Source organism: Phymastichus coffea, unplaced genomic scaffold (genome assembly GCF_024137745.1).
Source record: "Phymastichus coffea isolate CEN01 unplaced genomic scaffold, Cenicafe_Pcof_1.1 PCOF00047, whole genome shotgun sequence".
NCBI lineage: Eukaryota > Metazoa > Arthropoda > Insecta > Hymenoptera > Eulophidae > Phymastichus > Phymastichus coffea.
The window spans coordinates 135,199-161,577 of NW_026706858.1; the positions used below are offsets into that span (position 1 = coordinate 135,199).

The 26,379-nt window shown below is 49.3% G+C and overlaps 1 protein-coding gene across 15 annotated transcripts in view; it reads left to right on the top strand.

Moving 5' to 3' along the window:
- LOC131664960 (protein PALS1) overlaps positions 1-25,052 on the top strand; it is a 46,646-nt gene extending 21,594 nt beyond the window's left edge. For 8 of the 15 annotated variants that reach the window (XM_058936468.1, XM_058936469.1, XM_058936470.1 and 5 more), the window contains 9 exons: positions 12,298-13,486; positions 15,514-15,711; positions 18,146-18,374; positions 18,594-18,829; positions 19,354-19,696; positions 20,237-20,723; positions 20,799-20,968; positions 21,065-21,229; positions 21,389-25,052. In XM_058936468.1, coding sequence (XP_058792451.1) covers positions 12,298-13,486; positions 15,514-15,711; positions 18,146-18,374; positions 18,594-18,829; positions 19,354-19,696; positions 20,237-20,723; positions 20,799-20,968; positions 21,065-21,229; positions 21,389-21,879 — 3,508 coding nt within the window. In that variant the 3' untranslated portion in view covers positions 21,880-25,052. Of the gene's footprint in view, positions 1-5,324; positions 5,513-8,162; positions 8,450-9,377; positions 9,453-12,297; positions 13,487-15,513; positions 15,712-18,145; positions 18,375-18,593; positions 18,830-19,353; positions 19,697-20,236; positions 20,724-20,798; positions 20,969-21,064; positions 21,230-21,388 lie in introns of those variants that run through there. The other 7 variants (XM_058936473.1, XR_009301985.1, XM_058936480.1 and 4 more) reach the window with 7 other exon arrangements.
- The last annotated feature ends 1,327 nt before the right edge of the window (positions 25,053-26,379 follow it).

The window sequence follows — 26,379 nt, forward strand, 5'->3', positions numbered from 1 at the left end:
TTTATTTTTTTAAAGGATTTTTCGAGGACGAACCAACAAATTGTAGAGGGAAAAATTGTTGATTTTTTGATGAACTATCTAATGACATAATTAGTTTATCGATTATTTCAAAGAAAGCTAAATCTGGATGCGAGCCTTTAATACCTCTATAAAGGCCTGTCAAGATTGAACGATGCCGGTCGTTCGTTCCATACGAAGACACTTTGAATCGTTTATTCCAACTGTTACTTATTGTGCGCGCGTGTAACGTAATACGGAGGAGGTTCATCATTGCGGCGAATCGCGAGCCTCACAATCGACATGAATTTTCATCGATTAAGCGAAACTAGAGAGGCTGGGTTGGGCTTTCATTTGCTGACCATGCAGCTTCCAAGACGAAAAGAAAACTGCAATCATCGTGCTGCTGGTGCACGATCAACGAGAATTACTGTGGCGTTTGAATAAAAGTCCGGGCGTATAGCTTCGCAACTTGTAAAAAAGATCGACCAATGATATTCTCATCATTGTCAGAGATAGATGATAAGGGAGCTGGAGCGTATCTCCAGCCGGCAGCCGCGTCGGAGGTGGAAACCGGCAACGTTATTTTTAACTCGGAGGGCTCGGCTGGCGCGCGCACATGAGTGCATACCTGTCTTATAATCCCGCGGCTCTCCCGGGCTAGAGGAGGCAACGGAAGAACTCGTTCTCGCATTACCGGCCGCGACGACGTATCTCCTTTATCGGCGCCCCATTGTGCCGAGCGCCGCGCGGCATTCCAGGCGCGCGGCCGGCGCGACTTCGTTGCATTTTTTCTTTCGACTTTCGCCTCGATCGATGTGGGTTTTCCGGGAGTGGCGCGCGGTCGCAAAGTCGATCCGATGGAGCTTCTGGAGGAACCGAACGCGTCCGCGAAGTGTGCTCGGCCGTCCCGGGGCGCGTTTTGCCCGACAGCTGCAGTCCGCTGCGCGACGAGGCGTCTCTCGCCAGCAGAGCCGGTGGCTCTCCGATCTGCTGCCGTCGCGCTTTTCGCTAGCTCGCCAGGCCAAGAGACCCCGAGCCGATCGGTCGCCAGGGCCTCGTCGACAATGTCATTGACGCAAAAACAACGAGCGCCTGCTCTCCGCGAACTGCCCGTCTAGGCGTGAACGGGCTTTTTGTGGAGCAACCTGGCAAGCGTCGTCGCGAGCGCGCTCATTGTTTTCGAGTGGCTCCATTTTGAACGGCACTCGTAAATAGCTGACCGACTTTCGTACCGATCTTGCGATCTCGCGATCTCGCGATCTCGCGGAACTGGCGGCCGAGAGAGATCGATTCGTATAAAGGGGCATCGAGCTGGAGTCGCCGTGGAGGTGTCCGCGCGACTTTCTCACGACGGCGACCGCGATCGCCGAGGAGAGACTCGAGACGATGCGCGCAGACCAGCCATCGAAATCGATATGTGCGCACTCGCCGCAGTCTGCAGCCAGTCTGCTGCGGCTCGCTCCTTTCCGCAGCGCCGCTTGGCGCAGTCAGCGGAACCGATTGCCATTTGGCTGGGGATCGCGTTGTGTTCGACTCGATCGACTAATTGGACGCAACGTTTTTGTTTTTTTTTTTGGCAACAAAGGACGTCTCGAGAGCAAACTAGCCGCAATGGTCGCACGTCGAGCCGCACAGCGTGCAACAATCGGGCCTGCATTATGTCCGCGTACGTGTGGCATGTAAAGCTTCCGGTGTTTCGCGGGTTCCGGCACGGCATGGCAGCAGGAAGGAGCGTGGATAAAAGAGAGCGAATGAAAGGAGACGAGACGCACCCGGCAGCATTGTGCCGCGCCCGCGTGCTGCCCAATTTCCAGGAAAGCGCATTACGCGCACGCCCTCTCGATCCAGCTTGCTCGTCTTTCGACCTCCGTCCAGATTGGGTCGGGTTTTTCGAGTCAGCGCAACGCAGCTCGGCTAATTATAATCAGCTGGCAGTGCGGAGAGGGGCGCTTCGACGAAAATGTGCTTCGCCGTCGCGTGTCTCGAAGCAGAAATCAAAGTGCGTTCGCCGATCGGACGCTAAGTGCACGCACTCGAGCGCGCCTCTTTACCGTTGCGCCGCTCGTATAACGCGACGGACGCCGGCTGTCTCCGCCCTTCGGATGGCGCTGCGTCGATGATCTCGCGCGCGCCCCCCTGGCCTGCACGCGATGCCCTCGAGCGAGAGCTGCTCGCCGTTCGCCACTCTTCGGGCGTGAGCCGCCTGCTGGCATCGACTCTTCTAACTGTCCAATTAATCTGTCAGTTGTCAGTGACCTCACAGCGACCTCGCCAAACGCTTGCCATTGCTTTCTTCGGTAATGAACCACTGTAAGAGCAGGGTCCAACCCGAGGCATCAATAATCCTCGTTGCCGGACGGCAAACCAGAACTGTTGCCAAGAACAATCGACCAAACGAATATCTACTGCAGGTGATTTATAGAAACGCCGGAAGATTGTCGATTGAGACCTACGTGCAACCTGGTCACAATTGTAACAAGTTTTACTACTCTGAGATTTGTGCGCGACATCTCTTACAATTTAACGACGACCTAGCGTATCGTTGAGCCAATTACGAGATACAAGTGCAGCATTAAATATCAATCTGAATTTAGCAATCTGATTTATTATTCAATGTCATATACGTCAGAAAAGGGCGTTTCAGAAAAGCGAGCAGGCAGTTGGATTCGATTATAAACCGCGAAGCTGCGCAATCGATGAAAATCGAATGGGATACCAACTGCAAAACACAACGGACGGGACAGGCCGTGTGTTGCTCGGCTGATTTCATCGACGAGCAATGCAGTGGGTGCTGCTGCGCCCTGGCCACGTTTTACGAACGCCTCGTTTTTTTTCTCGGGGATGAGAACCGCGGGGGCCGTATATAGCCCATTGTCAAGGTTCCATGCGTCGGCGCGCGCGCGCCGCGATTCTTTACGACGACGGGGGCAGCTCGACAAAGGGAATCTCTCTCCCTCTCTCTCTCTCTCTCTCGCTGTGGGCGAGAAGCAACGGAGAAAGTAAAAATTCTGAGGAGGCCCGCTCACCTTCGGAAAGTAGTGACGATCGTTACGGTACGACTGTTATTTGTTGTGGATGCAGCTCTGCCCGCACAGGAGAGGGCCCCTTTGGGAAATTGGCTTCTCTTCTTTAGTGGGCCACAGCTCGTAGCTTACGCGTGGATTGATTTGTACTGCCGCTGCCAGAATTGCCGGGTCTGACGACACCAAAGAAACGCAGCGCATTCGCGAAAGAACCCCTTAGCGCATGCCGGTTCGCCACGCCAGCGGAGAAACAACGAGCTTGTCTCTGACCTTCCTCAGGGGAACTGTTGATTGCCATATGCGCATGATTAAACCCAGTGGCCTTGGACTCGTCTCGCGTTTTGCGCTGATGCGCGTTTGTATAACTCCAATTGAGCAGTGAGAACCTCTGGCTATAGCCGCCGATGCTGCTGCTGATGCGCGTGGGATTTTCCACGGATCCGACGAGTGTGCGAGTTTTCGGAGCGCTTTCCAGGCTCGTTCGAGTAGGGCTCCTCCCTCTTCCTCCTGTCGGCTGTGGAGGAGCCACATGCACAGACGAGCACTGCACACGCGGCGTTGCATCGCGTTGCGTCTGCTTTTAAACGCGCAGCTCGCACGAATCGCTCGACAAGGGAACTTGAGAAAATGCCGTTCCACGCGGAATTTCGGCTGGATAATGGCCCGGAGAACAATCGGACGTTGACCTACTTACGCGAAAGCTTGTTCGTCAAGGTGGCGCGTTGCGCGCTTATAGCGCCGTTCAATCGGATAGCTCGCGACGATCCTCTCTCGGTTTTACGCGGCTGATTGCCAATAGTGCCTTCTCCTCGCGCGCGCGCACAATGCGCAATGGACACTTTTCGAGCACTGATCGCCAACGGGAGATGGACGTAGCGTTACGTTACGCGCCTGTCAGTCTCGTATGATCTTTCAATTGGCCAATTTTCAGCTACCCGCTAACATAAATGTTCTTTCCACAGATTCCACTAATTTCAAATGGCAATATTTCAAAGCCCTCGACTCGCTGATTCCAATGTCGTTATGTGTTTATCGCGTAGATAGCCATCGATCGAGCGACAGCTACTTTTGATGCGCACACGTACAGACCTTTTTCTACCGTGGGTACACGCGGATAACATTTGAACACTGCGCATTGTCTGTGCCAATAACCGAGACATCGATCATCTCGCAATTGTCAAACGCACTTTTCTCGAGAGCCAGTTTAAAGAAATATTGGAAAGTCAGGCAAAGCCAAATCATTGATCGAAACACAAGCAAAAAAAAAAGACCAAGCGTTCTCGGCTGCAACCCGAGCGTGCGAGGGGAAAGTCCCGAAAAGCGCCGGTGCAGTCGGAGGCGGCGAGCACCTGCGAGCACCTGCGAGCACCTGCGCGCTTCCTATCTGTCTGCGCCGCGGCGCGCGCGCACGAGGGGGCAAGGCATGAATGGACGCGGAGAGCGCGCTTTTGCGGGATTACGTCACGGCTTGGTTAGTAAGTTAGCCTGATCGATCGACGCTCCTTCCTCCCCGGTTCGTTTTGGCGATCTTTAGCGAGCTGATTGCTTTCGATCGTCGAGTTGGCTGGCCTCTCCTCTTTCGACGACAAAGCGCACTCGAATCAACGCACAGTGCTCGTTCGTTAGTCCGGGGCTTGCAGCGGCGGGCTTTTGCGCGTCCACCGCATGCCAGTCGATGGATACGCGACTCGCAATGAAAAACAAGTTAATCACGAGGCCGGGAATGGCGTGCGCGCGGGCGCCACGGGGATACGCGTCGAATTGCAGGCGCGTGCAGCGATCGGTGCACACGACGCGCACCTGCGCGCTCGACGATAATAGAGTCCCGCAACAGCTGGGGGGAGGGGGGCACGATCGAGAGGGCCGCTCCAGCTTACGATATAGTTGCTCGCTTCTGTTGCGATGAAATTCTCAAGCTTCTCAAGCAACTGAAATGGAGCCGTTGCTCGTCGGCTCGTCGACTAACAACTGGATAGCAGCTCGGCAGCTCGCCTTATCGGGCCCTGGATGCTCAGCGAAGTCTCCGCGGAAGCTGTCCGCTCCGAGGAGAACTCGTCTTGGTTGGGAAAAAGCAAGAGCAGCGCGGCGATCGGCGAGTCACGAGCGAAAACAACGAAAGCAGGGCGATACGTCTGAAATGCTGTCACTGGAAAAACGAGAGTGCAGCCGAGTGAACGCTGCGCAGACTCGGTGTCAGGGAAGATAAGCTTGGCGCTCTTTCAATGTCTTATCAGCGTGCAGGCGGTAACCGATAACGCGGCGACGATTGCTCGCGGAGAGCGCAGTCGCGCTATACCTGCTGCCTCGGTCGCTGCTCGACAATCGCGGCGCCTCGTACAAACAAACGCCACGAACGTACGAAGACGACGAGCGATGGTGTCGGTGATGAGCGCTGCCGCTGCTGCCTGTCCACTCAGCACTGGGGAGCGCTTGACCAGCTGTCGGGACTACGTGTCGAGCAGGCTCGCCAGACTATGTCTTCTGTGCAGGTGATTTCGGTAGATTCGTTGTGGCCCGCGGAGACCGTCGTTACGTAACTCGCGGCTTTCGCTATTCTTTTGCCGAATACCCAATTACGCGCGAGAAACGGAAGCACTAGGAAGAGTAATCGGCGTCGTATCAATTCTTTATCCGTCTTTCCGGCGACTCGACTCGCCGACTATCTTCGCGACCGCGCTCATAGACTTCACCTAGAAACCCAAGCGGAATGTCAAAATGGCGCGTAGCACAGCCTCGCGGACGCCTAGGTGCTTTACGACGGTCGCTCGTTATCAGCGTGCCGGCACAGCAGGCGTTCCGGCAGCTTTATCGCCATTCATTTCATAACGCTGCAGCAATGTCCTGCGTCGCCCGACGAGAAAGACCCAAGACCTCGATCGACCACCTTCTGTCTCGCTACGAAAACCAACGACTCGTTGCGCAGCGTCCCGTTAATGTTTAATTGTATGTTTAGACGAGTCTCGCGTGAGGCAGCTTACGCAATCGACACGGCAGACGCGGAAGCCTCGATGCTAATCTGCGCGAGGATTAGGTGTTTCGCGGAGCTGCCGAGTGAGTAATTGGTTTATTACGTCGAGTGACCTTGCCAATTGCAGGGATGGTCCAGTGCCTTGCCAGAAGTACCGCTGCGTCGCAACGCTCGCTGAACGTTGCTTATTACACGCTCGAAAATTCGCGTATCGCGTGTGCGTCGGCTCGTTTTACCGTGAGCAGCACAATTGACTTTATACTCGAAACGACGCCAGGTAAACGGGTCGTAAGACGATGATCAACTTGGCCGGATAATTGGGCCGCGATAAGCTTGAAGAAGCGACGAAGGTAAACACTTGGCCTTGGCCTCCACAGCAACGTGAGAACCTCCTGGGCACAATAGCTCCGAGGATTAGCGCCTGACATTCGACCACCGCGCGCCGGCGCGTCGTCACCTGCGTGCCTATATAGTCGACAAAAATAGGCCATTTTAAAGCCTCGTCCTCTGGCTTCTACCTTTAAACTTCGGAATTCCAGGTATACGCAAGCGGGCCAGTTCGTCATACGTGACGCTGCAAAGACGCTTTGATCTTTCGTCGATCGAATAGACGCATTGTGCGCCTCGTGCGCCTTGAACGCGATCGCGGGCGTATACGTTATTGTAGCTTTCGCCAAGGCTTATCTTTTTGCGCTGCCGTCCTCATTACAGCTTGCCCCGAAAAAAGAAGAAGCGAAGCTGCCTCTCGGCGAGCGTGACAGGTGGTCGTCGCCGAGCAGCGCACGCGCGCGTACACCCGACAGAGATATTAATTCGACCGGTCGTCGGTAGAACTGTACGTGTCTTCGGCTTTCTCCCGAGGAAAATTCTCTGTCCGCCGAGATAATCGCCGCTGCATCCTTCGTACATGCGCCAGTGCAACCTTGAGCGTGCGAGAGAAATCGAGGATCAGCTGCCGAGATTCCAGAGCGTCGTTGCTTTGAGAAAGTGCAGCAAAGAGAGAGAGAGAGAGAGAGAGAGAGAGAGAGAGAGAGACTTCAACGCTCACCGCTGCCGACGTGCGTAGACATTTTTGTGCGCTCTTTTGCATTTTCCCTGGTGATGTTCGTTTTCCTGCAGACTTGTGCGGGAGAGAAGCGTCTCGAGAGTTTGGTGACAGGGCTGTCTTGGAATAATTTTCGACGCTTTCGCTGATATGGTTTTAGTGCGACTTTGAAAATGTTACGATTCAATAGCTTTTCATCTGGCATTGTGTTTAAGTTGACAGTGACTTTTTCATTTGAACGAATAGCAGGGAATTCGTTGCAGTAGCTCAGTATTGTCGAGATCACATGGTGAGGTTCCGCGAAAATGTAGGTTGATTATTAACTGGATATAGGCAGGATAGAAGCCGGGACGCGAGAGTCGCTGTCTTATCGCAGCAGACGGCCAGTACGGAAAGGAAAATGCAAGGCAGCAGGCAACAGCAGATGACGAGGAGGACGACGACGAGGAGCGTGCGCATTGCGCGTTGAAGCATCGGCAACCAGTTTTGCGAACGAGCCACCGCGAGCCACACTCGTCTTTTCTACGAGGTTTCTCGTAAACGTATGCTCTTCCCACGTGCTTGCCTGCAACAATTTTATCAGCGCAATTCCTTCCGGACTTTCTCTTTCATCTTCTCCAACTGGATTCTATCGCTCGCGACGCACATGACTTCGATACGCAAACCTACTTAGTCCGAGCAACCGTACGCCACAAGTGTTTCGTGGCCTGTGGAAATTCGGCAGTGCCTGTGCACTCCGCCTGCGTGGTTGCTCGGCGTGGCTCGCCATTCACCTGTGCTCGAGAGCCAGGATTTCTCGGGAGCTAGGCCTTGGCGAACGATCGCGGAAATCCGTCCCAACGGAAAACGCGTCCGACGACGGTTCTCCCGCGCCCCGCTGGCTAGCCGAGTGCCTTCTCGTATGGGTCCGGACAGACCGGGGCCGCCCGCGCCGCCACCGCCGCATACCTGCGCGACGGAGCACAATGGCCGCCGGCGGCTCGCTCACGCACACCTGCGCGCAGAAACGAGAATCGAACGCCAACTGACGCGTCATATAGAGTTTTAAGCTACAGTGAGCGCCGCGCCAAGTAGTGGAGGTAAGGTGCAGCGGCGCTGCGACCGCGGCGGTGAGTTTGTTGGCTTCGCCCAGCCAGTCTCCGCTCGACGACGCTACGCTGCCACGGCGTTCCTTCGCCTATGCAAATCGTGGTGTGATTGTGTTGTTGGCTGCTTTTCGCCAGATACGACCGAGTGCGCCAGTCGTCGCTCGTAAGCGTTTCGCAAAGTGGTTGTTGATGGTAAATAATGGGGTTGGAGTGAGAGTGGGAGGTCGTTTGTCGGGACACGCTCTGCATGGTGCTGGTGCTGGTGCTGTGTGTTGTAAAAACCGACGAGGACGCACGCCATGAGGATTCTCAAGACATTGCACTGGTACGGCAGTCGTTTCATAAATACGAATAACCAATCGAGCGAGCGAGAAAGAGAGGCACGCAACTTTCGCTTTCAAATCTATTTGTTTATTTGTTTTTCCGAGTTTCTCACGGATATACTTCTTACGAAAAAGCACCGAGTAACAATGCGCCTTGGCAACGATTTTCCGGTTGCTGCTTTCTTTCATCGCGACCGCGTCTAGACGTACTCGCGTACGCCGATGTCCTTGAGTTGCAGCCGCTGATTACTTCGCAGCTGAAAAATTCCGATTGATTTTTTTGTTTCGATGCGCATCGCGCTGCTCGGTGTCCAAGATAATCCCTGGTTCGAGGTCGTTAATTTTCGGGTTTTTCGGCTGGAAAGAGAAGGCGCGTGCACGCTCGCGCAGTCGAGATTCGCTCGGCGTCCGGTCCGCGTGACGACACGAAAGCAAGAGACGGATAACCGAGCGATTCCCGCCGTGCTGCCGATATCCACTCACCGCGAGGGAATCCTGCGCGACTCTGCGTCACGGTCGCACGGCGCACCGCCAGCCGGCGCCGCGTCGACGCCCACGATCGCGCATTCTAGTCGGCCTGCCTGCCACACGGAGCAGCAACGCGGCAGCTCTCTGAAAACCGGATGGGATCTCGCTCTCTCGTTCGCTCGCTCGCTCGGTCGCTCGCTCGCTCGCTCGGCTCGCAGACTTGACTCTCGCGCCAAGTGCCCGCGGCGGAAAACGATCGCGTCGATGCGCGCACGCTGCCCGCGCGTGCACAATTTTCGCTGACCAGGGTGAAAGCTCTACGATACGCGATCGTCGCGCCGACTTTTCAGTTGGGTCGGCGCACCTTCACGACCGAAAGCTAGATTAAGCAAACGAAAGCATGGCCTACATAATTTTCCTGCAAAAGCGACCAGAGATGAGTAACGATAACATTGCACGCAGCGAGTTGCTCGCGAAAGTGGCAGCGCCGAGGGCGGCGCCAAGGGCCCGAGGACTGAAGCGTCGAAATGCAATTAGGTTTGTCACTCACTCGTATCGCAGCCCCATGCTTGTCGCTAGAGCAGCAGCTTTGGCAGCTTCCGAGCTCGCAGTCGAGACAGTTGGAACGCTGAAATCGCGGAGCAGTTGGCGCGACAGCCTGCGCCTTGTGTTTCCTCTTTGGTCGATAACTTGCGCACGCGGCCGCGTGCTTCGATTGACAACGAGGTCCGCGGAGCGCCCTCGAACGGCCAGCGAATAGGGATGGCCAAGGACAGCTTTTAAATATAATCTAACATTGAAATCGAGAGCGCGACATGAATTATTTAAGCCTGAAATTCCATTAGTCCGTGAGACGACGCGAGGCGACGAGAGCGATACGCGCATGCCGACGACGGACGGCTAATTGTATAAGGCTAATGTAACAACGGAGTAGCAAGCCACACAAGATTGAGCAGCTTAATCTTATGTGGCTTGCTGCTCGCAAGTATCTCGACGAAACCGCTGGAATGCCTTTGTCGTTGCTCGGAGTGTCATTTTCTGCGCTGCATATCCGATCGGAATTTCAGCTTGCCATTACGATCCATGGATTCTGTCTCTGGCCATGGCGAGCGAATGCTCGAAATTCACCGAGGTGTCGCAGAAATTCTCACTGTCGAGTCAGGCCAGCAAAACCTGACACTAGCAGCAGCGGGCTGTTGGGCCGCTTGGCCGCTTCCAATCAAAAGCCTCGTCTCGTTCTGGCTCGTCCCGTCACTCCGCTCCAAGAAAGACAAGAACGCCCGATAGAATCCGGATCGGAATAATGTAATCCTCGCTATTATAGGCATACAGATTTGCAAGCTTGCTGCGTGCTTCGTTCGACCAATCGTTAAAATGGTATTTTAACGATCGCGCGCAACAGTCGTTAAGCTGGCTTTCGTCTGGAAATGAAAAGACAATTATGTAACTGCCTTCCTGGCGATTGTGCATGAACGAGTACGCAGCGTTGCCGAGTACTCGAAGGCTCCAGCTGCGGACAAAAGCGCAATTGCTATACGGTCGATTATCCCGGAAACGCATGGGCTGTCGTGAAGTATGCCGAGAAGCGCGCCCGACGTCGCCTGCAATAGGTTCCACCAATGAACCTTGATAAGAGAGCGTTCGCTTGCCTATCTAGCGTCTATTGTCAGAGAACAGGCGTACGTAGCTCGGGAGCGTGTCGCCACTTCGCCACCGGTCCAACCTCCAATTCGATCCTCGCGCACGCCGATAGCTCGCGGAACGGAAAGTCCCGTTGTGTCGAGTCGGTCGTAGGCCACGGCGATTTATCCGGCGAGTCGCCATCTAGCCACGCGCAGTCGTGGGACTTGGAGTGCGCGTGCCGCCCGATTCGTTTTACCCGTAAGCTTTTGTGCTGGAATGATCGGTCGCCGCGCGACGCCAACGCGCAGACAGGGCTGCAATACGATTAGGCTGCGCGTTGCACCAGGCGATCTCGCGGAGCCTGCCGGCAGAACGAGGGAGGAACGCGGTCTTGCAAAGCCAACGCGAGCAAGGCCTAATGAGTCCCCGGCCAGCGCTAAAGATGCCTCGCTAACTGCGCGTCACGCGGCAGCGCTCGCAGACCACTCGGGACCACGTGCGGCCGAGCAGTTGCTTTTTTCCCTGCGCCATAATAAACAACTCCATGCATATATGCACTGGCGTACAGTGGCCGCACCCATTGTTTCGCCGTACGCAGGCTCCTTTTCAAGCTTGCCAACTCGCGCTCTGCAAAAAAGCAAACTCTTCCGGGAAGGCTGAAAGCACGACGACAATTTTTCGTTCCGCAACGAGACCTACGCACAATGCGGAACTGCCGCCACCGCGGCAAACTGTGCATTTTTCGTTGGGCGGCTGACGATTCATTTGTTTGTTTACTTATTTATATTTACTTACTTATTGCGACTATTGGTTTCCGGAAGCAAAGTGTTGCTGTTACGCGGCTGATTGGATGTGTAATTGAGAGAGAGAGAGAGAGAGAGTCATAATAAATATGGGCATTGATCAAGTCAATGGAATCGTAATAATTCGCGGAGCAAACAATATCAAGTTCGAAGAGTCGTTGAGCTACAGCGAACAATTTGAAGATTTTGAAAATAAAGCGCAACGCCATATTTAGTGGGCAAATGAGCCAGGCACGAAAATTAAAGCCCCTTCACGAAGGAAAGTGAATCATTTGCAGGTGTGCGATACGGAAAATCAATTGTCCCGTCAAATGCGTCACTGCCCCGTGCCCGTAAAATCTTTCGAAAGCGTACCTACGTACACAAAAATGAATCAGCCACGCGTGTGCATTCGAGCGGTGAGTTGATCAGAGCCGCTAATTGCGTCGTGTACTTCGGCCGAACCTTTCTCCTGGCGTGCACGTGTGAGTCAGCGGCAAACTAACGACGGGGAGAAAAGTGAAATGGGATTAGAAGATTGCACAAAAGACTTTCCGCGATTTTGCGCGCGTAAGCGAGTTAGGGCTCTGCTCGCGTCGTGCGACAATTTTCTCTCGCCTGATTAGAGAGGTGCCGAAAAATCAAGGACGTCCTAATTGATTACCGGCGCTGGGACACGGGCACCTGCGCACGTAGCAATATCGTGAAATCGTCAGGCACAGCGAAGCGACAGCACGGGTTTTCTTTCTCGGAAAACAAAGTCATATCAGGCGTGAAAGTTGTATTGTTACGGGAACGAATTGACTTTCCACGTGGCATTGTTGTCATAATACAGCTATCGAACGGCCATTGAGTCGGCAGTCGGCTTTCCAAGGAGTAGTTCTCTAATAAACCGTACTCGCTAGCGTATTTCAGCTAGAAGACGAGAAACTCGAGCGTTGAATAATAGAGCGACTGTGTTGTCTTGGCAATTGCAGGTCACGAAATCGGCCGAACAGTGGCGTGGCAGGCGTGCCGTCCGGCGTGCACCAGCATCAGCAGCAGGTTGGCGGGGTTGCGGTCGATCTAGGCAAAGTCGAGTCCGTGGGTCCCGATGAGATGTGGGCCCCGGGCTCGGGCCATCACCGCGAGCTACCCGTCGACGTGCCCGACACGCTCCTCCAGCAGGCCTACCCCAACAACAACAAGGTAATAATAGCCATGCCCCAACGGGCCGAGCCGCAATCGCCAAACCCACGCCCGCCAATCCCCATTCCCCCCGTCGTCAGTCCCGAAGACCTGCATCTCCACTTCGAGGACGACTTGGCTCGGCATGACGGCGACGACGGCGACGACGACGACGACGACGACGACGACGGCGACGACGGCGACGAGGACGAGGACGAGGGCGATCGCCACGATCCCGTCATCGCCAACGAGCGGAGGATCGAGCTGGATATCGTGGATCTTGACAATCCGTTCGGCGACGAGGAGGACTTGACTGGTCACAAGGAGTCGAGCGTCGACGCGGACGAGGATTATCCGTTCGCCAAAGAGGATTATCCGACGATGCTCAAGACCTGCAGCGACGACTCGGCCAGCCCGAGAAGTAGTTCCGGCAGATCCGACAGCACGGCGCCCATGGACAGCAGTCTGGTGCTGAGCAGCGCTACGAACAACGGCACCGCCTTCGACAATCCCGCTTACGGCATGACGGACGAGGTCGCCTTGCTCATCGACGGACAAGACTCGAGCAAGCCGAACGCTCGCAAGCCGGCGCTCGAGATCAGCGTCGACAGGAAGGCCTCCAACACGCCGAGCAACAGCACGCCCAAGAAGAAGAAGCGCCAGAGCGCGAGGATCGGCGCCCCGGAGGCCGAGGAACTGCTTCGCGTCGGATCCGCCGACGAGCTGTTGGGCGTGCAATTGTCCTCCATGCCGAGAGTCCGCAAGAAGAAGCAGCACTCGTCCAGCGGCTACTCGACGCTGAGAAGCGATGCTTCCAACGATTACGACCAAGTCGATCACGCGTCCTTCCTCGTCGTCGGCGGCAGTTATCGCGAAGTGGCGGTCGATTGCCCGGCCGATTTCGTGCCGGTGACGAAAAGCCATCCCGTGTATCCGCCACCGCAACCCACAAAAAAACGACTCCCCACCAACGCCAACACCACCACGCCCAGTAAAAAGGTAAGGTCGCGAGTGCGCAGCTTGTTCCGGCTTAACCTTGCTACTTCCAACCATCACCTTGCACCGCCATCGCCGCGTCGCCCGCACGCCATTAACGCATCTAACACTGCGGACGACTCCTTGTCCAAGTCGCTCGTCTACTCGTGCGACGACTTCGCGGACGATTGTACCGAGGACGAGATTATCGATGAGCTGCTGTTTGATAATCCCTACCTTGCAATCTCCGAGCCAGCCGATGGCTCGAAGAGGAGCCAGCTGAGGAACTTGTCGACTTGTCTGGCTGACGGTTACGATGCCGATTTTGAGAAACCACCCGTAAGATTTGAACTTATGGATGACGCTGAGTTTCTCACGGAGAAGAATCAGAACTCGAGGAACTCGGTTAACGAGTTTCGAGTACACTATACACCCAGGCGAGACGGTAGCATCCGATCGAATCAAGTCTCGCCGAATACTCAGAACCTCAATAACTCTAGGCTGTCGCTGGCGTACAGACAGTCGAGGGGATTTAGGGCTAAGGGTTTAGCGGCAACGAGTAGGTTACTATCGAAGAGCGAATTGGATTTGTCAAAGTGTGCTCTCTCGAGGCAAGCCAGTGTCGTTTCTTCACCGCCTAGAGTCGTCGGGGTTGTGAGAAAAAGGCAGGGCTCCGAGGATGAGGATGATGCTGCTATCGACGATTGCGCAAAGGTAAATTTTGACAGCGAGCTACGATTTGACGGAAAAGCAAGGCTTTTTCCTTTTCATGACTCGAAGCGCTTGGGAAGGCCTGAAAAATCGAATGGCCGCTCGCGCCGATGCATTCTTGATCGCTCTAGAGTCGGCTAATAGAATTGCTGGACGAAAATAATACTCCCGGCCAAGAGATGTTTTCAAGTGACCCTTGATATAAATTGCAAAAATCGCGTGGCGGCTCGCGAGCCCATCGACAGGCCGAGTCGTTCCTGAACGTGTGTCTACGGGCAAATATTGCAATAGCGGACGACGAAGTACAGCAGAAGTAGCGCTCGAAGCGAAGTAACGACGTCTTAAAATGTCCACAATTTATTTAAAAGTATTCTCACTGTCAGCTGCAAGTTGCACGTAATTCTCGTGCGCGTCGCGTCGTCCGTCGACGAAAGAGGAACGAGGCAACTGCAATCGCGAACGCAAGCCGAAAAGAAGCCAATAAAATGGCCGAAGAACGTTTCGATAATGGACGCGACGGACAAGCGCAAGAGAAACGGAGAGTGAAAAAGCCTTGCGAATCCGCGCCGAGAGAAGTGTTGGGAGAGCGAGGATGATTGAAGGGAGTTGAACAACAACGAGAATGAGAATCGAGGCTGGAAAGAGTACTCGTGGCAGCTTGACGTTTCTCAGCACGAGACACGGTAAAGTAGAGAATTGAGTTCACACGTAAGCGCACGTAATTTCCTCTGCCGCGAGCACACACATACGTAGCCCGTCTTTTTTGCCGCTTCCTGCTTCAGCATTGCTTCTTCTTCTTCTTCCTCTTCTTCTTCTTCTGGCCTCGTCTCTTTTTTCACTTTCGGTTGCATGTATTTAGTGTTCGCTTTACAGCTGCGATTCAGTCCCATTCCTCTTTCTGCCATTTACTTAGCCTACGAAATTCCGAAATTCTTGCGGGATTCTTTAAAATAAGTATGATGAGATCTCTTATACGAAAGCGTTTCAACATTACTTTTCCTGCAGGCTGATTTCGTTGCGATCCAATTGGCAGGATACGTGGACAGATGTTTTTCTTTGCGATTCAAAGCATTACAGCTTAACGCTGCGATTGCGAGCGGCTGCAGCTTTTCAAGTCACTTTTCAGGCCTCATTATTTCACGTGGAATCTCGTATAACATTTTACCATTTTCTATAGACTGTCTTCAGTTTCTTGAGTTTCTCGTCATATGAAAATCCTCAAGTTTATCTATCAGTGTTGATTAAGTTGGAGAGAACTGTCGAGAAAAGACCTCGTGGAGCGGGTCGCATGACATTGCCCAGTTTCCCCGAGTAACGCATCGCGGAAAAATGTTTTGCAGGCCGGACTGAATGGCGTCAAGCCGGCAATTCCGCCTAGGGATCAAAAGCGAGCGCCAGCAAGGCCACCGAAAGATAACTTGCGTTTGTCCACGGCGATCTCACCCAACAACAACATCGAGGAGCCTGTCGCCGCAGTCGTCGAGCCACACAAGACTGAGCCTACCGAAAAGGAACTGTCATCTATCAAGAAGTTTCAGGTACGTACGCGACAGGTCTAAGCCATGCGCTTTTTCTCAAAAACGGAACTACGCATTTTTCGTTAGGGATGGATGATTTTCTCTGGAGCCTGGCTTTCTTGGCCAATGCTCTTTTTGTTACGCTTCGGTAATGCTTATTCTCATCGAAAATAGATTCTCTTATCAAGCCAGTCGATATCCTAGTGATATCTCCGAAACTGGACGCTCGCAGTAATCTCGGGATTCAGAATGGAGCTCGACTGCGAGCGTAGATTTTTCCAGAATGAAATGAAACGATAAGCACCGCGAACGAACATAAAACAAAAATATTTAGTATTTCCAGTATGAAAATTACGCAAAACTTGAATAGGTAATGGCATTCGCAGGCCTCTCGGTCTTTGGTACGATTCTCCAAATTTTTCGTCGTAAAGAGAAACAACGAGCGCTTGGAAAAGCAGTAAAAGATCAATTCCAAACTAGTGCGTTTTATACCTGCTTCGTTGGCTTAGCAGCCTGGAATGTGAAGAACGGTTTTAGTAGTGCATCAGTGCATCGCTCGAGGGCGAGCTGTCGATAGCATCTCTCTCTCTCTCTCTCTCTCTCTCTCTCTCTCTCTCTCTTTTGGGAGCATTGCGTTTGGTGGTAGAGTGCTGATTTAATTTCTTTTCTCGATGCAAATTGATTGCTGCTTTCAATTGGATAAGGCGACCGAAGCTGGTCGAGTTGGATTTTACGAGGTTGAAATGTAGATTATGTCGGTATGAATTGTCGCTGTGACCTTTGATACTTTGATTATTTATGGAAACCAGTGTTATTTAGAACGCTTCGCGCGCTCTTTTACATTTTTCTGTTATTACATTAGTTGAACCTTTCACGAGCCAAATTGAAGATTTTAATGGACACGAATAAATTATGCTGTTTAAAATGTACTACATACATAAATATTTATTAATGGATAAAAATAGAACTTGCACCCGTTTTTTCTCAAAAACCAATGAACTTTTACTCATTTCAAAATAAATTATCCAAAAGATCAATTAAATCTACGATCAATAAATTATACTATTATATAACACTAAACTTTTTATACTCGGGTAATGATTATGGCTCCAATCTTATATTAGTACGAGTAATACATTTAACATTGTATGCTTTCTGTTGCCTCTTTAAAAACACCCGTGAATATTTTTCCAATTTAGCGGGTTTAATATTCTGATAATTGGTTTCCCTTACTCGCAAACTTCTTAATTTACAACGTACGAAAGATAAAAATGTATTTTCATCTATATCATTCTATTCATTTTCTTTCTCTTTCTACCAAATTTCAACACGACAATATTCATTTCAGTATCGCAGATGGCTATAACATTAACGATTTGTACTGATAATTTCAAAACGTAACATCTTATGTCTTGAAAACGATTTATTAACGGCAAATTTCCGTTCTTGCAGATTATTATTCATGTTAAATATGTTCATGTTAAAATAATATTCATGTTAAAATATTTAAAAGTATACGAAAAGCATCAACCAATCACAACGCTGGATGCCTGTGAATCATAATTTTTGAAGATAGGAATACGCGACGAAGTGATCGCTCACTTTGGAATTATCATCGATTTTGTTTCTCGGCATAAGACATCGCGAGAGGTTAACAGGCGTGCGCGCAAAATCCTAAGTCTAAAGGCACAATTTAAATTTGTTTTCTTTCTCTGGCGGTCGCTCTGGAGAATGGAAAAATGTGCATGCTGCACGTGCGCCGCAACGCCGACCATTCCGCAGCGCCGAGCAGTTCCGCGCGGCTTAATCAGCGGATAAAACTCCGCGAGAGCGTACAAAGCGGAGAAACAGGCGCCGGAGCGCGTGTGCTGACTAACGGGATCGCCGCACGGCGTTACGCTTGTTTATTAATGAGCGACTTTTTTCGAGCGTTCTGCCGAGGCATCACGACTGCAGGCAGCACGTCATCGCAAGCTTTCGTTCTCAGAGCAATCACTCGTCGCTCTTTGCGCTTGGACAATAATGCGGGAAGTACAGTTAGACGGCACATCGAAAAGCCGGAAAAAGGCAGGCGGCACTCGGTCAATATCCATTTAGCAAGGAGTTTCACCACAGAGTTGGAATACCTGTTCGAAGCCCCGCTTGCGGATTATTCGCGCTACGGCTTCTTGCACTCGCTCGTTGTATCCTTTTCCGTTTTTCCCGCTTTCCCGCTTTCCCGTTCGGCCCGGCTCGCGACATGCCTCTTCTCTCTCCCCAAGGGAAAATCGCTCTCGGCCGCCTCTTCTTCTGGCCTTTGACGTTTTGGAGCTTGGGACTGGCTCGCTCGAGAAAAATTATTTCCGAAATCGTGAATGCTATCGATGCAAGCCGAGCTCGAGATCGACCGAGCGGTATCGCAGTAAGCGAGGATCGAACGTGATACGCGACACTGAACGTTTCTCGAAACTTTCAGGAACAAATACGAAAGCGAAAAGATGAGGAGGAGCAGCAAGAGATTCTCAAGCGGTCGCTACGCGGCTCGCGCAAGCTGCAGCTGCTGGAGAGCCACGCGACAACGCTGGCCGGCCAGGAGAATCTGGCCTACGCTCAAGACGAGCCGCCCGCCGTAGCGACCAGCCTCAGGTCGGCCGCCAGCGCGGCGTCGCACGCTGCGGACACTGACGAGCCAGCGCGATCGCTCAGTAAGCGCTTCTTTCCGTTCTTTCCGTTATCGCCGGCTCGCGCACGCCAAGCAAACCGGCCGCGTTTCTCCAACTGGCTCTTTGCACAATCCGCAGCACGCGGAATATGCCGGCCGCCGCAGTCCGTGCAATTTGCATGATACGCAGGCTGACCGAATAACTTAAGCTCTACCCGAGTCGCGCAATCATTGAGTGCTTGTTTCGTTGTTTGTTGCGCAGCCTACGGCGAAGTGGTGGCCACGCTCGAGAGGCTTCAGCTGCAGCTACGAAACATCAGCGGCAGCTTGGGCATATCGGGTCCGGGAGTCGAAGCCGAAATCGAAGCTGTGAGGACGCTGCTTGGACAGAAGCGATTCGCCAATGCGCTGTCGACGCACCACGCGATCAAGGCCAAGCTGCGCTCTGGCAAGAGCTTGAAACTTCACACGGACGACGCGTCCAGTCTCGCCAGAGATGTAAGCTGACGACCTCCGTTCATTTCCTGTTGATACTCTTTTTCTAAATGCCGATCACCGCACTCCACTGCAGTCGCGAACCAATCTCAAATCAATGTAAATAAAGGCACGACCGCTAATAAAACTCGCTCGAGCATCGTCTAACTAGTCATTCTCGTCGAATGCCTATTGCTTCGCGCGGCAATTAACGTCCAGTTTCTAATGGATAGTCGGATTACGAATGCCTTTGTGATTCCATCAGCGTGCTCATTGCCTAGTCTTCCGCGCTGTATTTTCTCTCCCGCTTTTCGTTTCTCGTTTCTCGTTTTTCGTTTCTCGCTCCTCGCTCGTCGCGGATCAACCGGATAAAAGATGTACGACGAAAGAGCGAAAGAGCCGCGTCCGCTGCGAAAGCGCGTAGCAGCCCGGATAGCGCGGCTAGCGCGCTGGCCTCGACACCAAGCTCCCCGCCAGCGCTCGCGCCGCAAAAGTACAGTTGCTCGATTGGCACTCACGCCGACGTCGTTGGTCTCGTTGACAACCAGTGCGTGGAGGTGCTGGAGCAATGGACACAGGCAGCAGCAGCCGCGTCGGCAGCCAGCCAAGGCGAGAACATCGCCGCGGCGGAGGAGCTCGTGGGCCTGCTCACCAGCTACGAGATGGAAGGCTTGCTAATCGCCCACGACTCGGCGGTGGTGCGCGTCGAGGGCTTGCAGCGCAAACCGAGCTCGCCAGGTGCGCACGGAAGCTCGCCGTCGCCCTCGCCCTCGCCGTCGCCGAGCTCCAAGGACTCGCGGTTGGCTGACAACATCAAGATTATCAGGATCGAGAAAACCAACGAGCCGCTTGGCGCTACCGTGAGGAACGAGGGCGACGCCGTTATCATCGGTGAGAGATTTTGGCCTAGCTGCGCCACCTATTTACCAGTCTTGCCTGCGCACACGCCAGTTCAAAGCAACCGATTGATTTCTGCTCGTTTCTAACGGGGAGCATTATTTTTAGTTCTCGTTGGCAAGGATGCTGCGGATCGAACGTGTCCTCTTGCCTTGAATACGAGCCCACGTTAAGTTGCTTTTGTTTCCAATTCTCGGATCGGTTACTTTTGCGTATCATCGTTTCATTCGAAGCGGCAGCGAGAGAAGATTGACCGCTGGATGCGGAATATGCCGATTATTATCAGCTAGCTCGCGTAGCATGACCGCGCTTGAAACGCGCTACTTGCGCCTGTTATGCAGCTCAAAGTGCTCGTTTAACGAACCTTTCTCTTGTTCGTCCGTTGAACGGCGGCGGATCAGGAGAGCCGCTTTATCGGACTTTGATCGCGTTCGAGGAGTTTGCGTTTGAGAAGCGCTCAAACGTCGAACGTAGCGTTGCGCCAGGTGTGCAGACGCGGACAAACTAATGCGCGTGTCTCATTTGCACAAAAAGGTCGCGTGGTGCGAGGTGGCGCGGCAGACAAGTCGGGTCTGCTGCACGAAGGCGACGAGGTGCTGGAGGTGAACGGCGTGGAGATGCGCGGCAAGAGCGTGAACGAGGTCTGCGACATACTCGCCGGTATGCAGGGCAGCCTCACCTTCCTCATACTTCCCGCGCCCACGCAGAGGAACAGCAGCCGCAAGGAGGACGCTCAGCAGGTAGGCCCACGCGATCTCGCGCGATTCCACGCGACGCGCTTGACAGTTACAGTAAGCGAGCCCAACGCCCATTTTCAGATCCACAACGTGAGAGCCCATTTCGATTACGACCCGGAGGAGGACCCCTACATCCCGTGTCGAGAGCTCGGCGTTAGCTTTCAGAAGGGCGACGTTCTGCACGTGATTTCGCAGGAGGATCCAAACTGGTGGCAGGCTTACCGAGAGGGCGAAGAAGACCAAGCGCTCGCCGGCTTGATACCCAGCAGAGCGTTCCAGCATCAGTGAGTTGTTCGCTTGTACTTGTTTGTCTTGGCGTCGACTCGTTGCCACTAACCACTGGCGCTCGCTCTCTTCAGGCGCGAATCGATGAAGCAGACAATAGCTGGTGACAAATCGACGGTGCGCGGAACGAAGAAATCCAGCACTCTGCTGTGCGCCAGAAAGAATCCAAAGAAAAAGAAGAGGGGCAAATTCGGCAATCTCAACGACGACGGCTATCCTCTTTACGCGACCTCCTTGATCGACGGTAAGTGCGCGAGAGTCCAAGCTCAACCTCAGCCCGAGTCGCAAGCACGTCGCCAAGCTACGATTTTCGGTTTTCCTCCGCTGTCTTTCGTTGCAGATTACGACAGCGAGGAAGTGCTAACGTACGAAGAAGTGGCCTTATACTATCCCAGGGCCAACCACAAAAGGCCCATAGTGTTGATCGGTCCGCCCAATATCGGTAGGCACGAGCTTCGCCAGCGATTGATGCAAGACAGCGAAAAGTTTGCAGCTGCAATTCCCCGTAAGTTTCTTTCGATCCATCTCTCGCTTGCTCTGACTCGCGCGTCTTTTCTCGTGCGACCTGCTCTGCTGGCTCTTTGTCTTTCCAATACGTTCACCCGGGCGAACTTTTCTCAATCCCGTAATTCAAGCTGATACTGACTGTGCTTTTATTTTGCAGACACGAGTCGACCGCGAAAGGACACAGAAGTGGACGGCCAGGACTATCACTTCATATCGCGGCAGCAATTCGAGTCGGATATCCTGTGCCGTAAATTCGTGGAACACGGCGAGTACGAAAAAGCTTATTATGGCACATCGGTCGAGGCCATACGTACGGTCGTGAATAGCGGTAAAATTTGCGTGCTAAACTTGCACCCGCAATCCTTAAAAATACTTCGCAATTCCGATCTGAAACCATACGTCGTGTTCGTCGCGCCACCGAGTCTCGAGAAGTTGAAGCAGAAGAGGATAAAGAACAACGAGGCCTACAAAGAAGAAGAGCTCAAAGATATTATCGAGAAAGCACGAGAAATGGAAGATAAGTATGGCCATTTGTTCGACATGATCATTATCAACAATGACACCGATCGGGCATACAATCAACTGCTCTCCGAGATCAACTCGCTCGAACGCGAACCCCAATGGGTACCTGCCTCCTGGGTGCAGTAGACACACACCCACACTAGCGCTCAGTTATTTTTGCATAACTTGCGCCAAGAACATTGATCGACGACAGCAAACAATTGTGCGCGTGTGTGTGGTGTACGTATGTGTGCGTGTGTGTGCGTGTGCGTGCGTGTGCGTGCGCGTGTGTGTGTGTGTGCGTGTGTATGTGAAAGAAAACGCATATACTTATATATAATTTTAGACACGTTACTCACGGGTGTTTTTTTCTTCTTTTTTTTACTACTCCAGAGTAATTGTATATATTCGTACGTAGGCAATGTTTCATGGGTTACAACGCGACTGTTGATAATGTTTATTGTAATCTATATTTCTATTTTTATTAGACCATAGACGATTGTACTTAATTTACTTTATTTGGATAACAATAAAATGTATATGTGTTACGAAGTGACGAATTATTGTTTACTTTTCGAATAATTATGAGTTTCTTCACGGCAATTATTCCTTTCTTTAATAACGATAAACCGGTTGATCTTTCGTAAGAGTAGCGTATTGTTGTGTGAAGTACGAATGAAAAACGAGACATTCATATAAAAGATACACATATTCTAAATCGAAAGTTTCAATTATCGATATAATGCACTTTTAAGATTGTCAAAGTGAAATTTTACGATGTCATTGTTGAAGTTTACAAGATACAAATTACAGTACTAAATTAACTGTTCGTTACACATAAGTTTCAGAGTTTTATCCTTAAGTATTTCCGTTCAAAGTTTAATTGTAAGGATTTTTCTATTGTTTATTATGAAAAATCGTTGAATTTTTCCGAAGGAAAGCAAAAATGACTTTACATGCATTTTACTGATGAAGTATTAAATTTATAACAAACAAATTAAGATGAATTATGTACAAGCTAGAAAAATTACCGAGGAAAAAAATTTATTAAGCGAGTGGCAGATAACTAATTATTGAATAATAAGCTAACTCGTGATTGTTTAGATGAACAGAAGTAAACTCAGAAGTCGGTAAAATAACTATAAAAAATTAACTTAGACTCAATAGTCGTGACTATGTTGCTTAAACTCAAATCACGTATACAGAATGCAAAGTAAAAATAGTTTCAATCGAAGAACAAAAAAATGTACTCATACTTTTTTTTCAGCATGCTTGATAAAGAAAGAAACAATTTACAAATAAACACATATTGTACGTTTCAAACTCATCTCTTCGAGCGGTGCGAAGATACTTTGACACTGCTGTTTATCACCGCTGATACGTCCATTTCGTCCATAATTTTTTATCATTTATTTAATTTCTAAATCTAAGCGACCGATAAAAATGTTACATGTATTTACAGATGACACAAAGTTCTGTTTTGAAGAAAAAATTTTGTAATTTAACAAAAGCAATCGAATTGCGCACTGTAACATCAACAAACTATAACAAATACGCTATATCTGCATTGGGTTTTATACGTTGTTAAAGGTAATCAAAATAATTATAATAATAAAACTCGAGAGATTGTTCAAGGGATTTTTTCTTACAGTGCTCAGTTCGATGAGAAGCCCATTTACGAAGAAGGCTCGATTTTTGCAACTAAATTTTTACAATATACTTGATACTATATTCTGTAAAGCAGAGATAACAAACAAAGGCAAACGAAAGTGAAAAAAACAGCCGTATATATTATAGGCAGTAGTGCTCGAGATGAAAGCTAAAAATAAAGAAAAAAAGGAAATGAGACTCGTTGTGCCAATAATATTTACCGTTACGATAAGCCAGAGAAAGGACTGCGAATTAGAAAAAAAAATTAAACAAGTATATTATAAATATAAACGAATGTGCCAAAACGGAGATAAAAAGGGGACTTGAGAGTTTTCTGAAAAAAAAAGAACGCGCTCAAACGGCACCGTACGATGTAGAATACGCCATAACTGTTTATGTAAATATCTGTGCAATTGTATAGAAAAGAGTAATGCAGAGTTATATATTAGGCATTAATTTTGTGAGGCTTCCTTTCTTGAGACCGAACTAACTCTTCTCTCTCAGTCTAAGTTTGCTTTCGAGACCTCTTTATTTCTATTTATGTATTATTATCGTCAACTTAATCATATAATTTTTAGCGAATGGAATGAATAATATGTATAGCTGTACACGTAAGTCTGCATTGCGATTCGCTAATTTTTCGAAGAGTTTGCTTGGTCTCAATCTAGTTGCATTATCATTAAAAAACTATTATTGTGATTACCTTCACCATTTATTGAATTATCAATCGTATTCCTAAGAGATTACAGAGAAAAAAAATTAAAAGGTGTGTGCATTAACTATTATTGATATTGATTTTATGTGTAATATAAGCGTGCAACATTCAATGAAATAAAACACTAATTAAATAACAAGAAAAGATATATAGAAACAGAGTTGTATATAATAAACAGAAGAAAACGTATACCTATATTATACGCACATCAATGGAGGTATGGAGACATAAAAAAAAATAAACAATCATAGTTGTCTCATGGCGAACGTAATCGAATCTCATCGACGTCCAAATAATTTTATTAATTTCTCGTCTTGCGTTGACGTCACCGTCGAACCCATCGCGTCGTCTATGATATTTCACACGCAAAATAATAGAAAAAGAACTTGCGACAATATATCAAAAGAAGACGAAAACGCGGAAGGATGTACGCATCGAAACGGGTGTTCGACGGCAATGCCGAACGTGATATATTTCTCGTATTAATACACGTGTCGAAAAAAAATAATCTAAGTAGCAATAACGAATGTCCATTGTTCGTTCAACATGCCATATGACGCAGAAGAAAAAAATAACGCAACAAAAAAAGTAAAGAAAAAAGCGAGTTTCAAAGGTCCAGCGGGCACGTGAAAAAAAATAAAGGAAAATATAACGTTTAGGATCGATGGTGAATTAATGCTCGCGTCTCGGAATTGAATCGCATGATACATAAGATAAACAAATATGGTAGATACAAAGATAAACAATAAGGTAAATTGAATATATAAGATATATAAATAAAAAATCGTAGAGAGAGAGCGAGTAAGAGAGCATATGATTGTTGTTTTCAAAATATATACATAGAACGGAGCGAGAAAGAGCGATCGAAAAAGTATGTATGTGTGATGCGAGAGTGCGGGACGGTGGTTCATTTTCGAGACGATCGCGATTTGTAGGTGAAAAATTCTGAAATGGGTGTGCGACTATATATATATATATATATATATATATATATATATATATATATATATATATATATATATATATATATATATATATATATATATACACACACACAGACTATATATATATATATATATATATACACACGTATACCGTCGTACTATACATAGGTGAACAATTCTGATATGATATTGTACGATCCGACCGCGAGAAACCGTGCCGAAGTTTCATGTTTTAACTCCCAACAATTCTGTTACGATTTCCCTTGAATAAAGGTTACTATAACATTTATCCATTGTTCACTTTAATCGATCTTCCACTGTCACCTGTAAATCCCTCTGTCGAATTTTTTTTCGTAGGAGACTATATCTAAAACTCGACTTTTCATTATGTAACGCTTTTCGCCAATTCACTTCGACTGAGAGGAAAATTATTTAGAAAACTATGAACGATACTTAAGGTCTTTGTACATGTATATATATAGCACATCAAGATGTAGGAAATTTGCCTCCTGAGTTTCATCTCGAGTATATTTAATAACGTGGAAAAAACATATGATTCGACAAATTTTTATTTGTACAATTGCATTTATGTGATTGTATCTTGTTTAATCAATTTAAAAATAACTATTAAAATATGTTTCTCTGTTCTTAAACACATTATTGATCTGTCAATTTGGCTGAATAGTTGAAACTTAATGTATATGATAAAGAGTGACTTAAATTTTCAATAATTAGTTAAATTAAATTAATAAAAATTGTACAACGCGAAATTTTCTAATCTTATGTTATTTTCCGCGTTATTATACATACTCGTGACAAAACTAGATAGGAGAATTTGCCATATCTTAGTGAAAAATAAATCATTAAACAGAGTAGCGCTGAATATTACAAAATTAACTCAATAAGTGTTTCATGATGTTTTCTATGTAATCCATACATGATCGGCATTTTATCAGTCGCAGCTAAATTTTAATAAAATAGAAATTTATATCATAACCCATTTAACCCGTTTCGGCCGAAAACGCCACTCGCAATATACCGATCTTTGGAATGTTATATTTAATTCTACAGATGTCTAAGAAAATTTAAAGGGACATATTCGGAAAGCGTGGAATAAGTTCTTTCCAAGTGATGAGTTCGAAATTATGCAAACTTATTATTATTTATGATAGATGGCACTTAAACAACAAAAATAGCACGAGTTTTCCGCTCTCTTTTTTTTAAATTCATTTTTCAAAGTCTTTCCCGTTGGAAATCGACTAGGAACCTTTTCAACCAGTGGAATAAGTAACTGAACTTTAAGAATCTATAGTTTAAAGATTATTTTTTAAAGGAGTA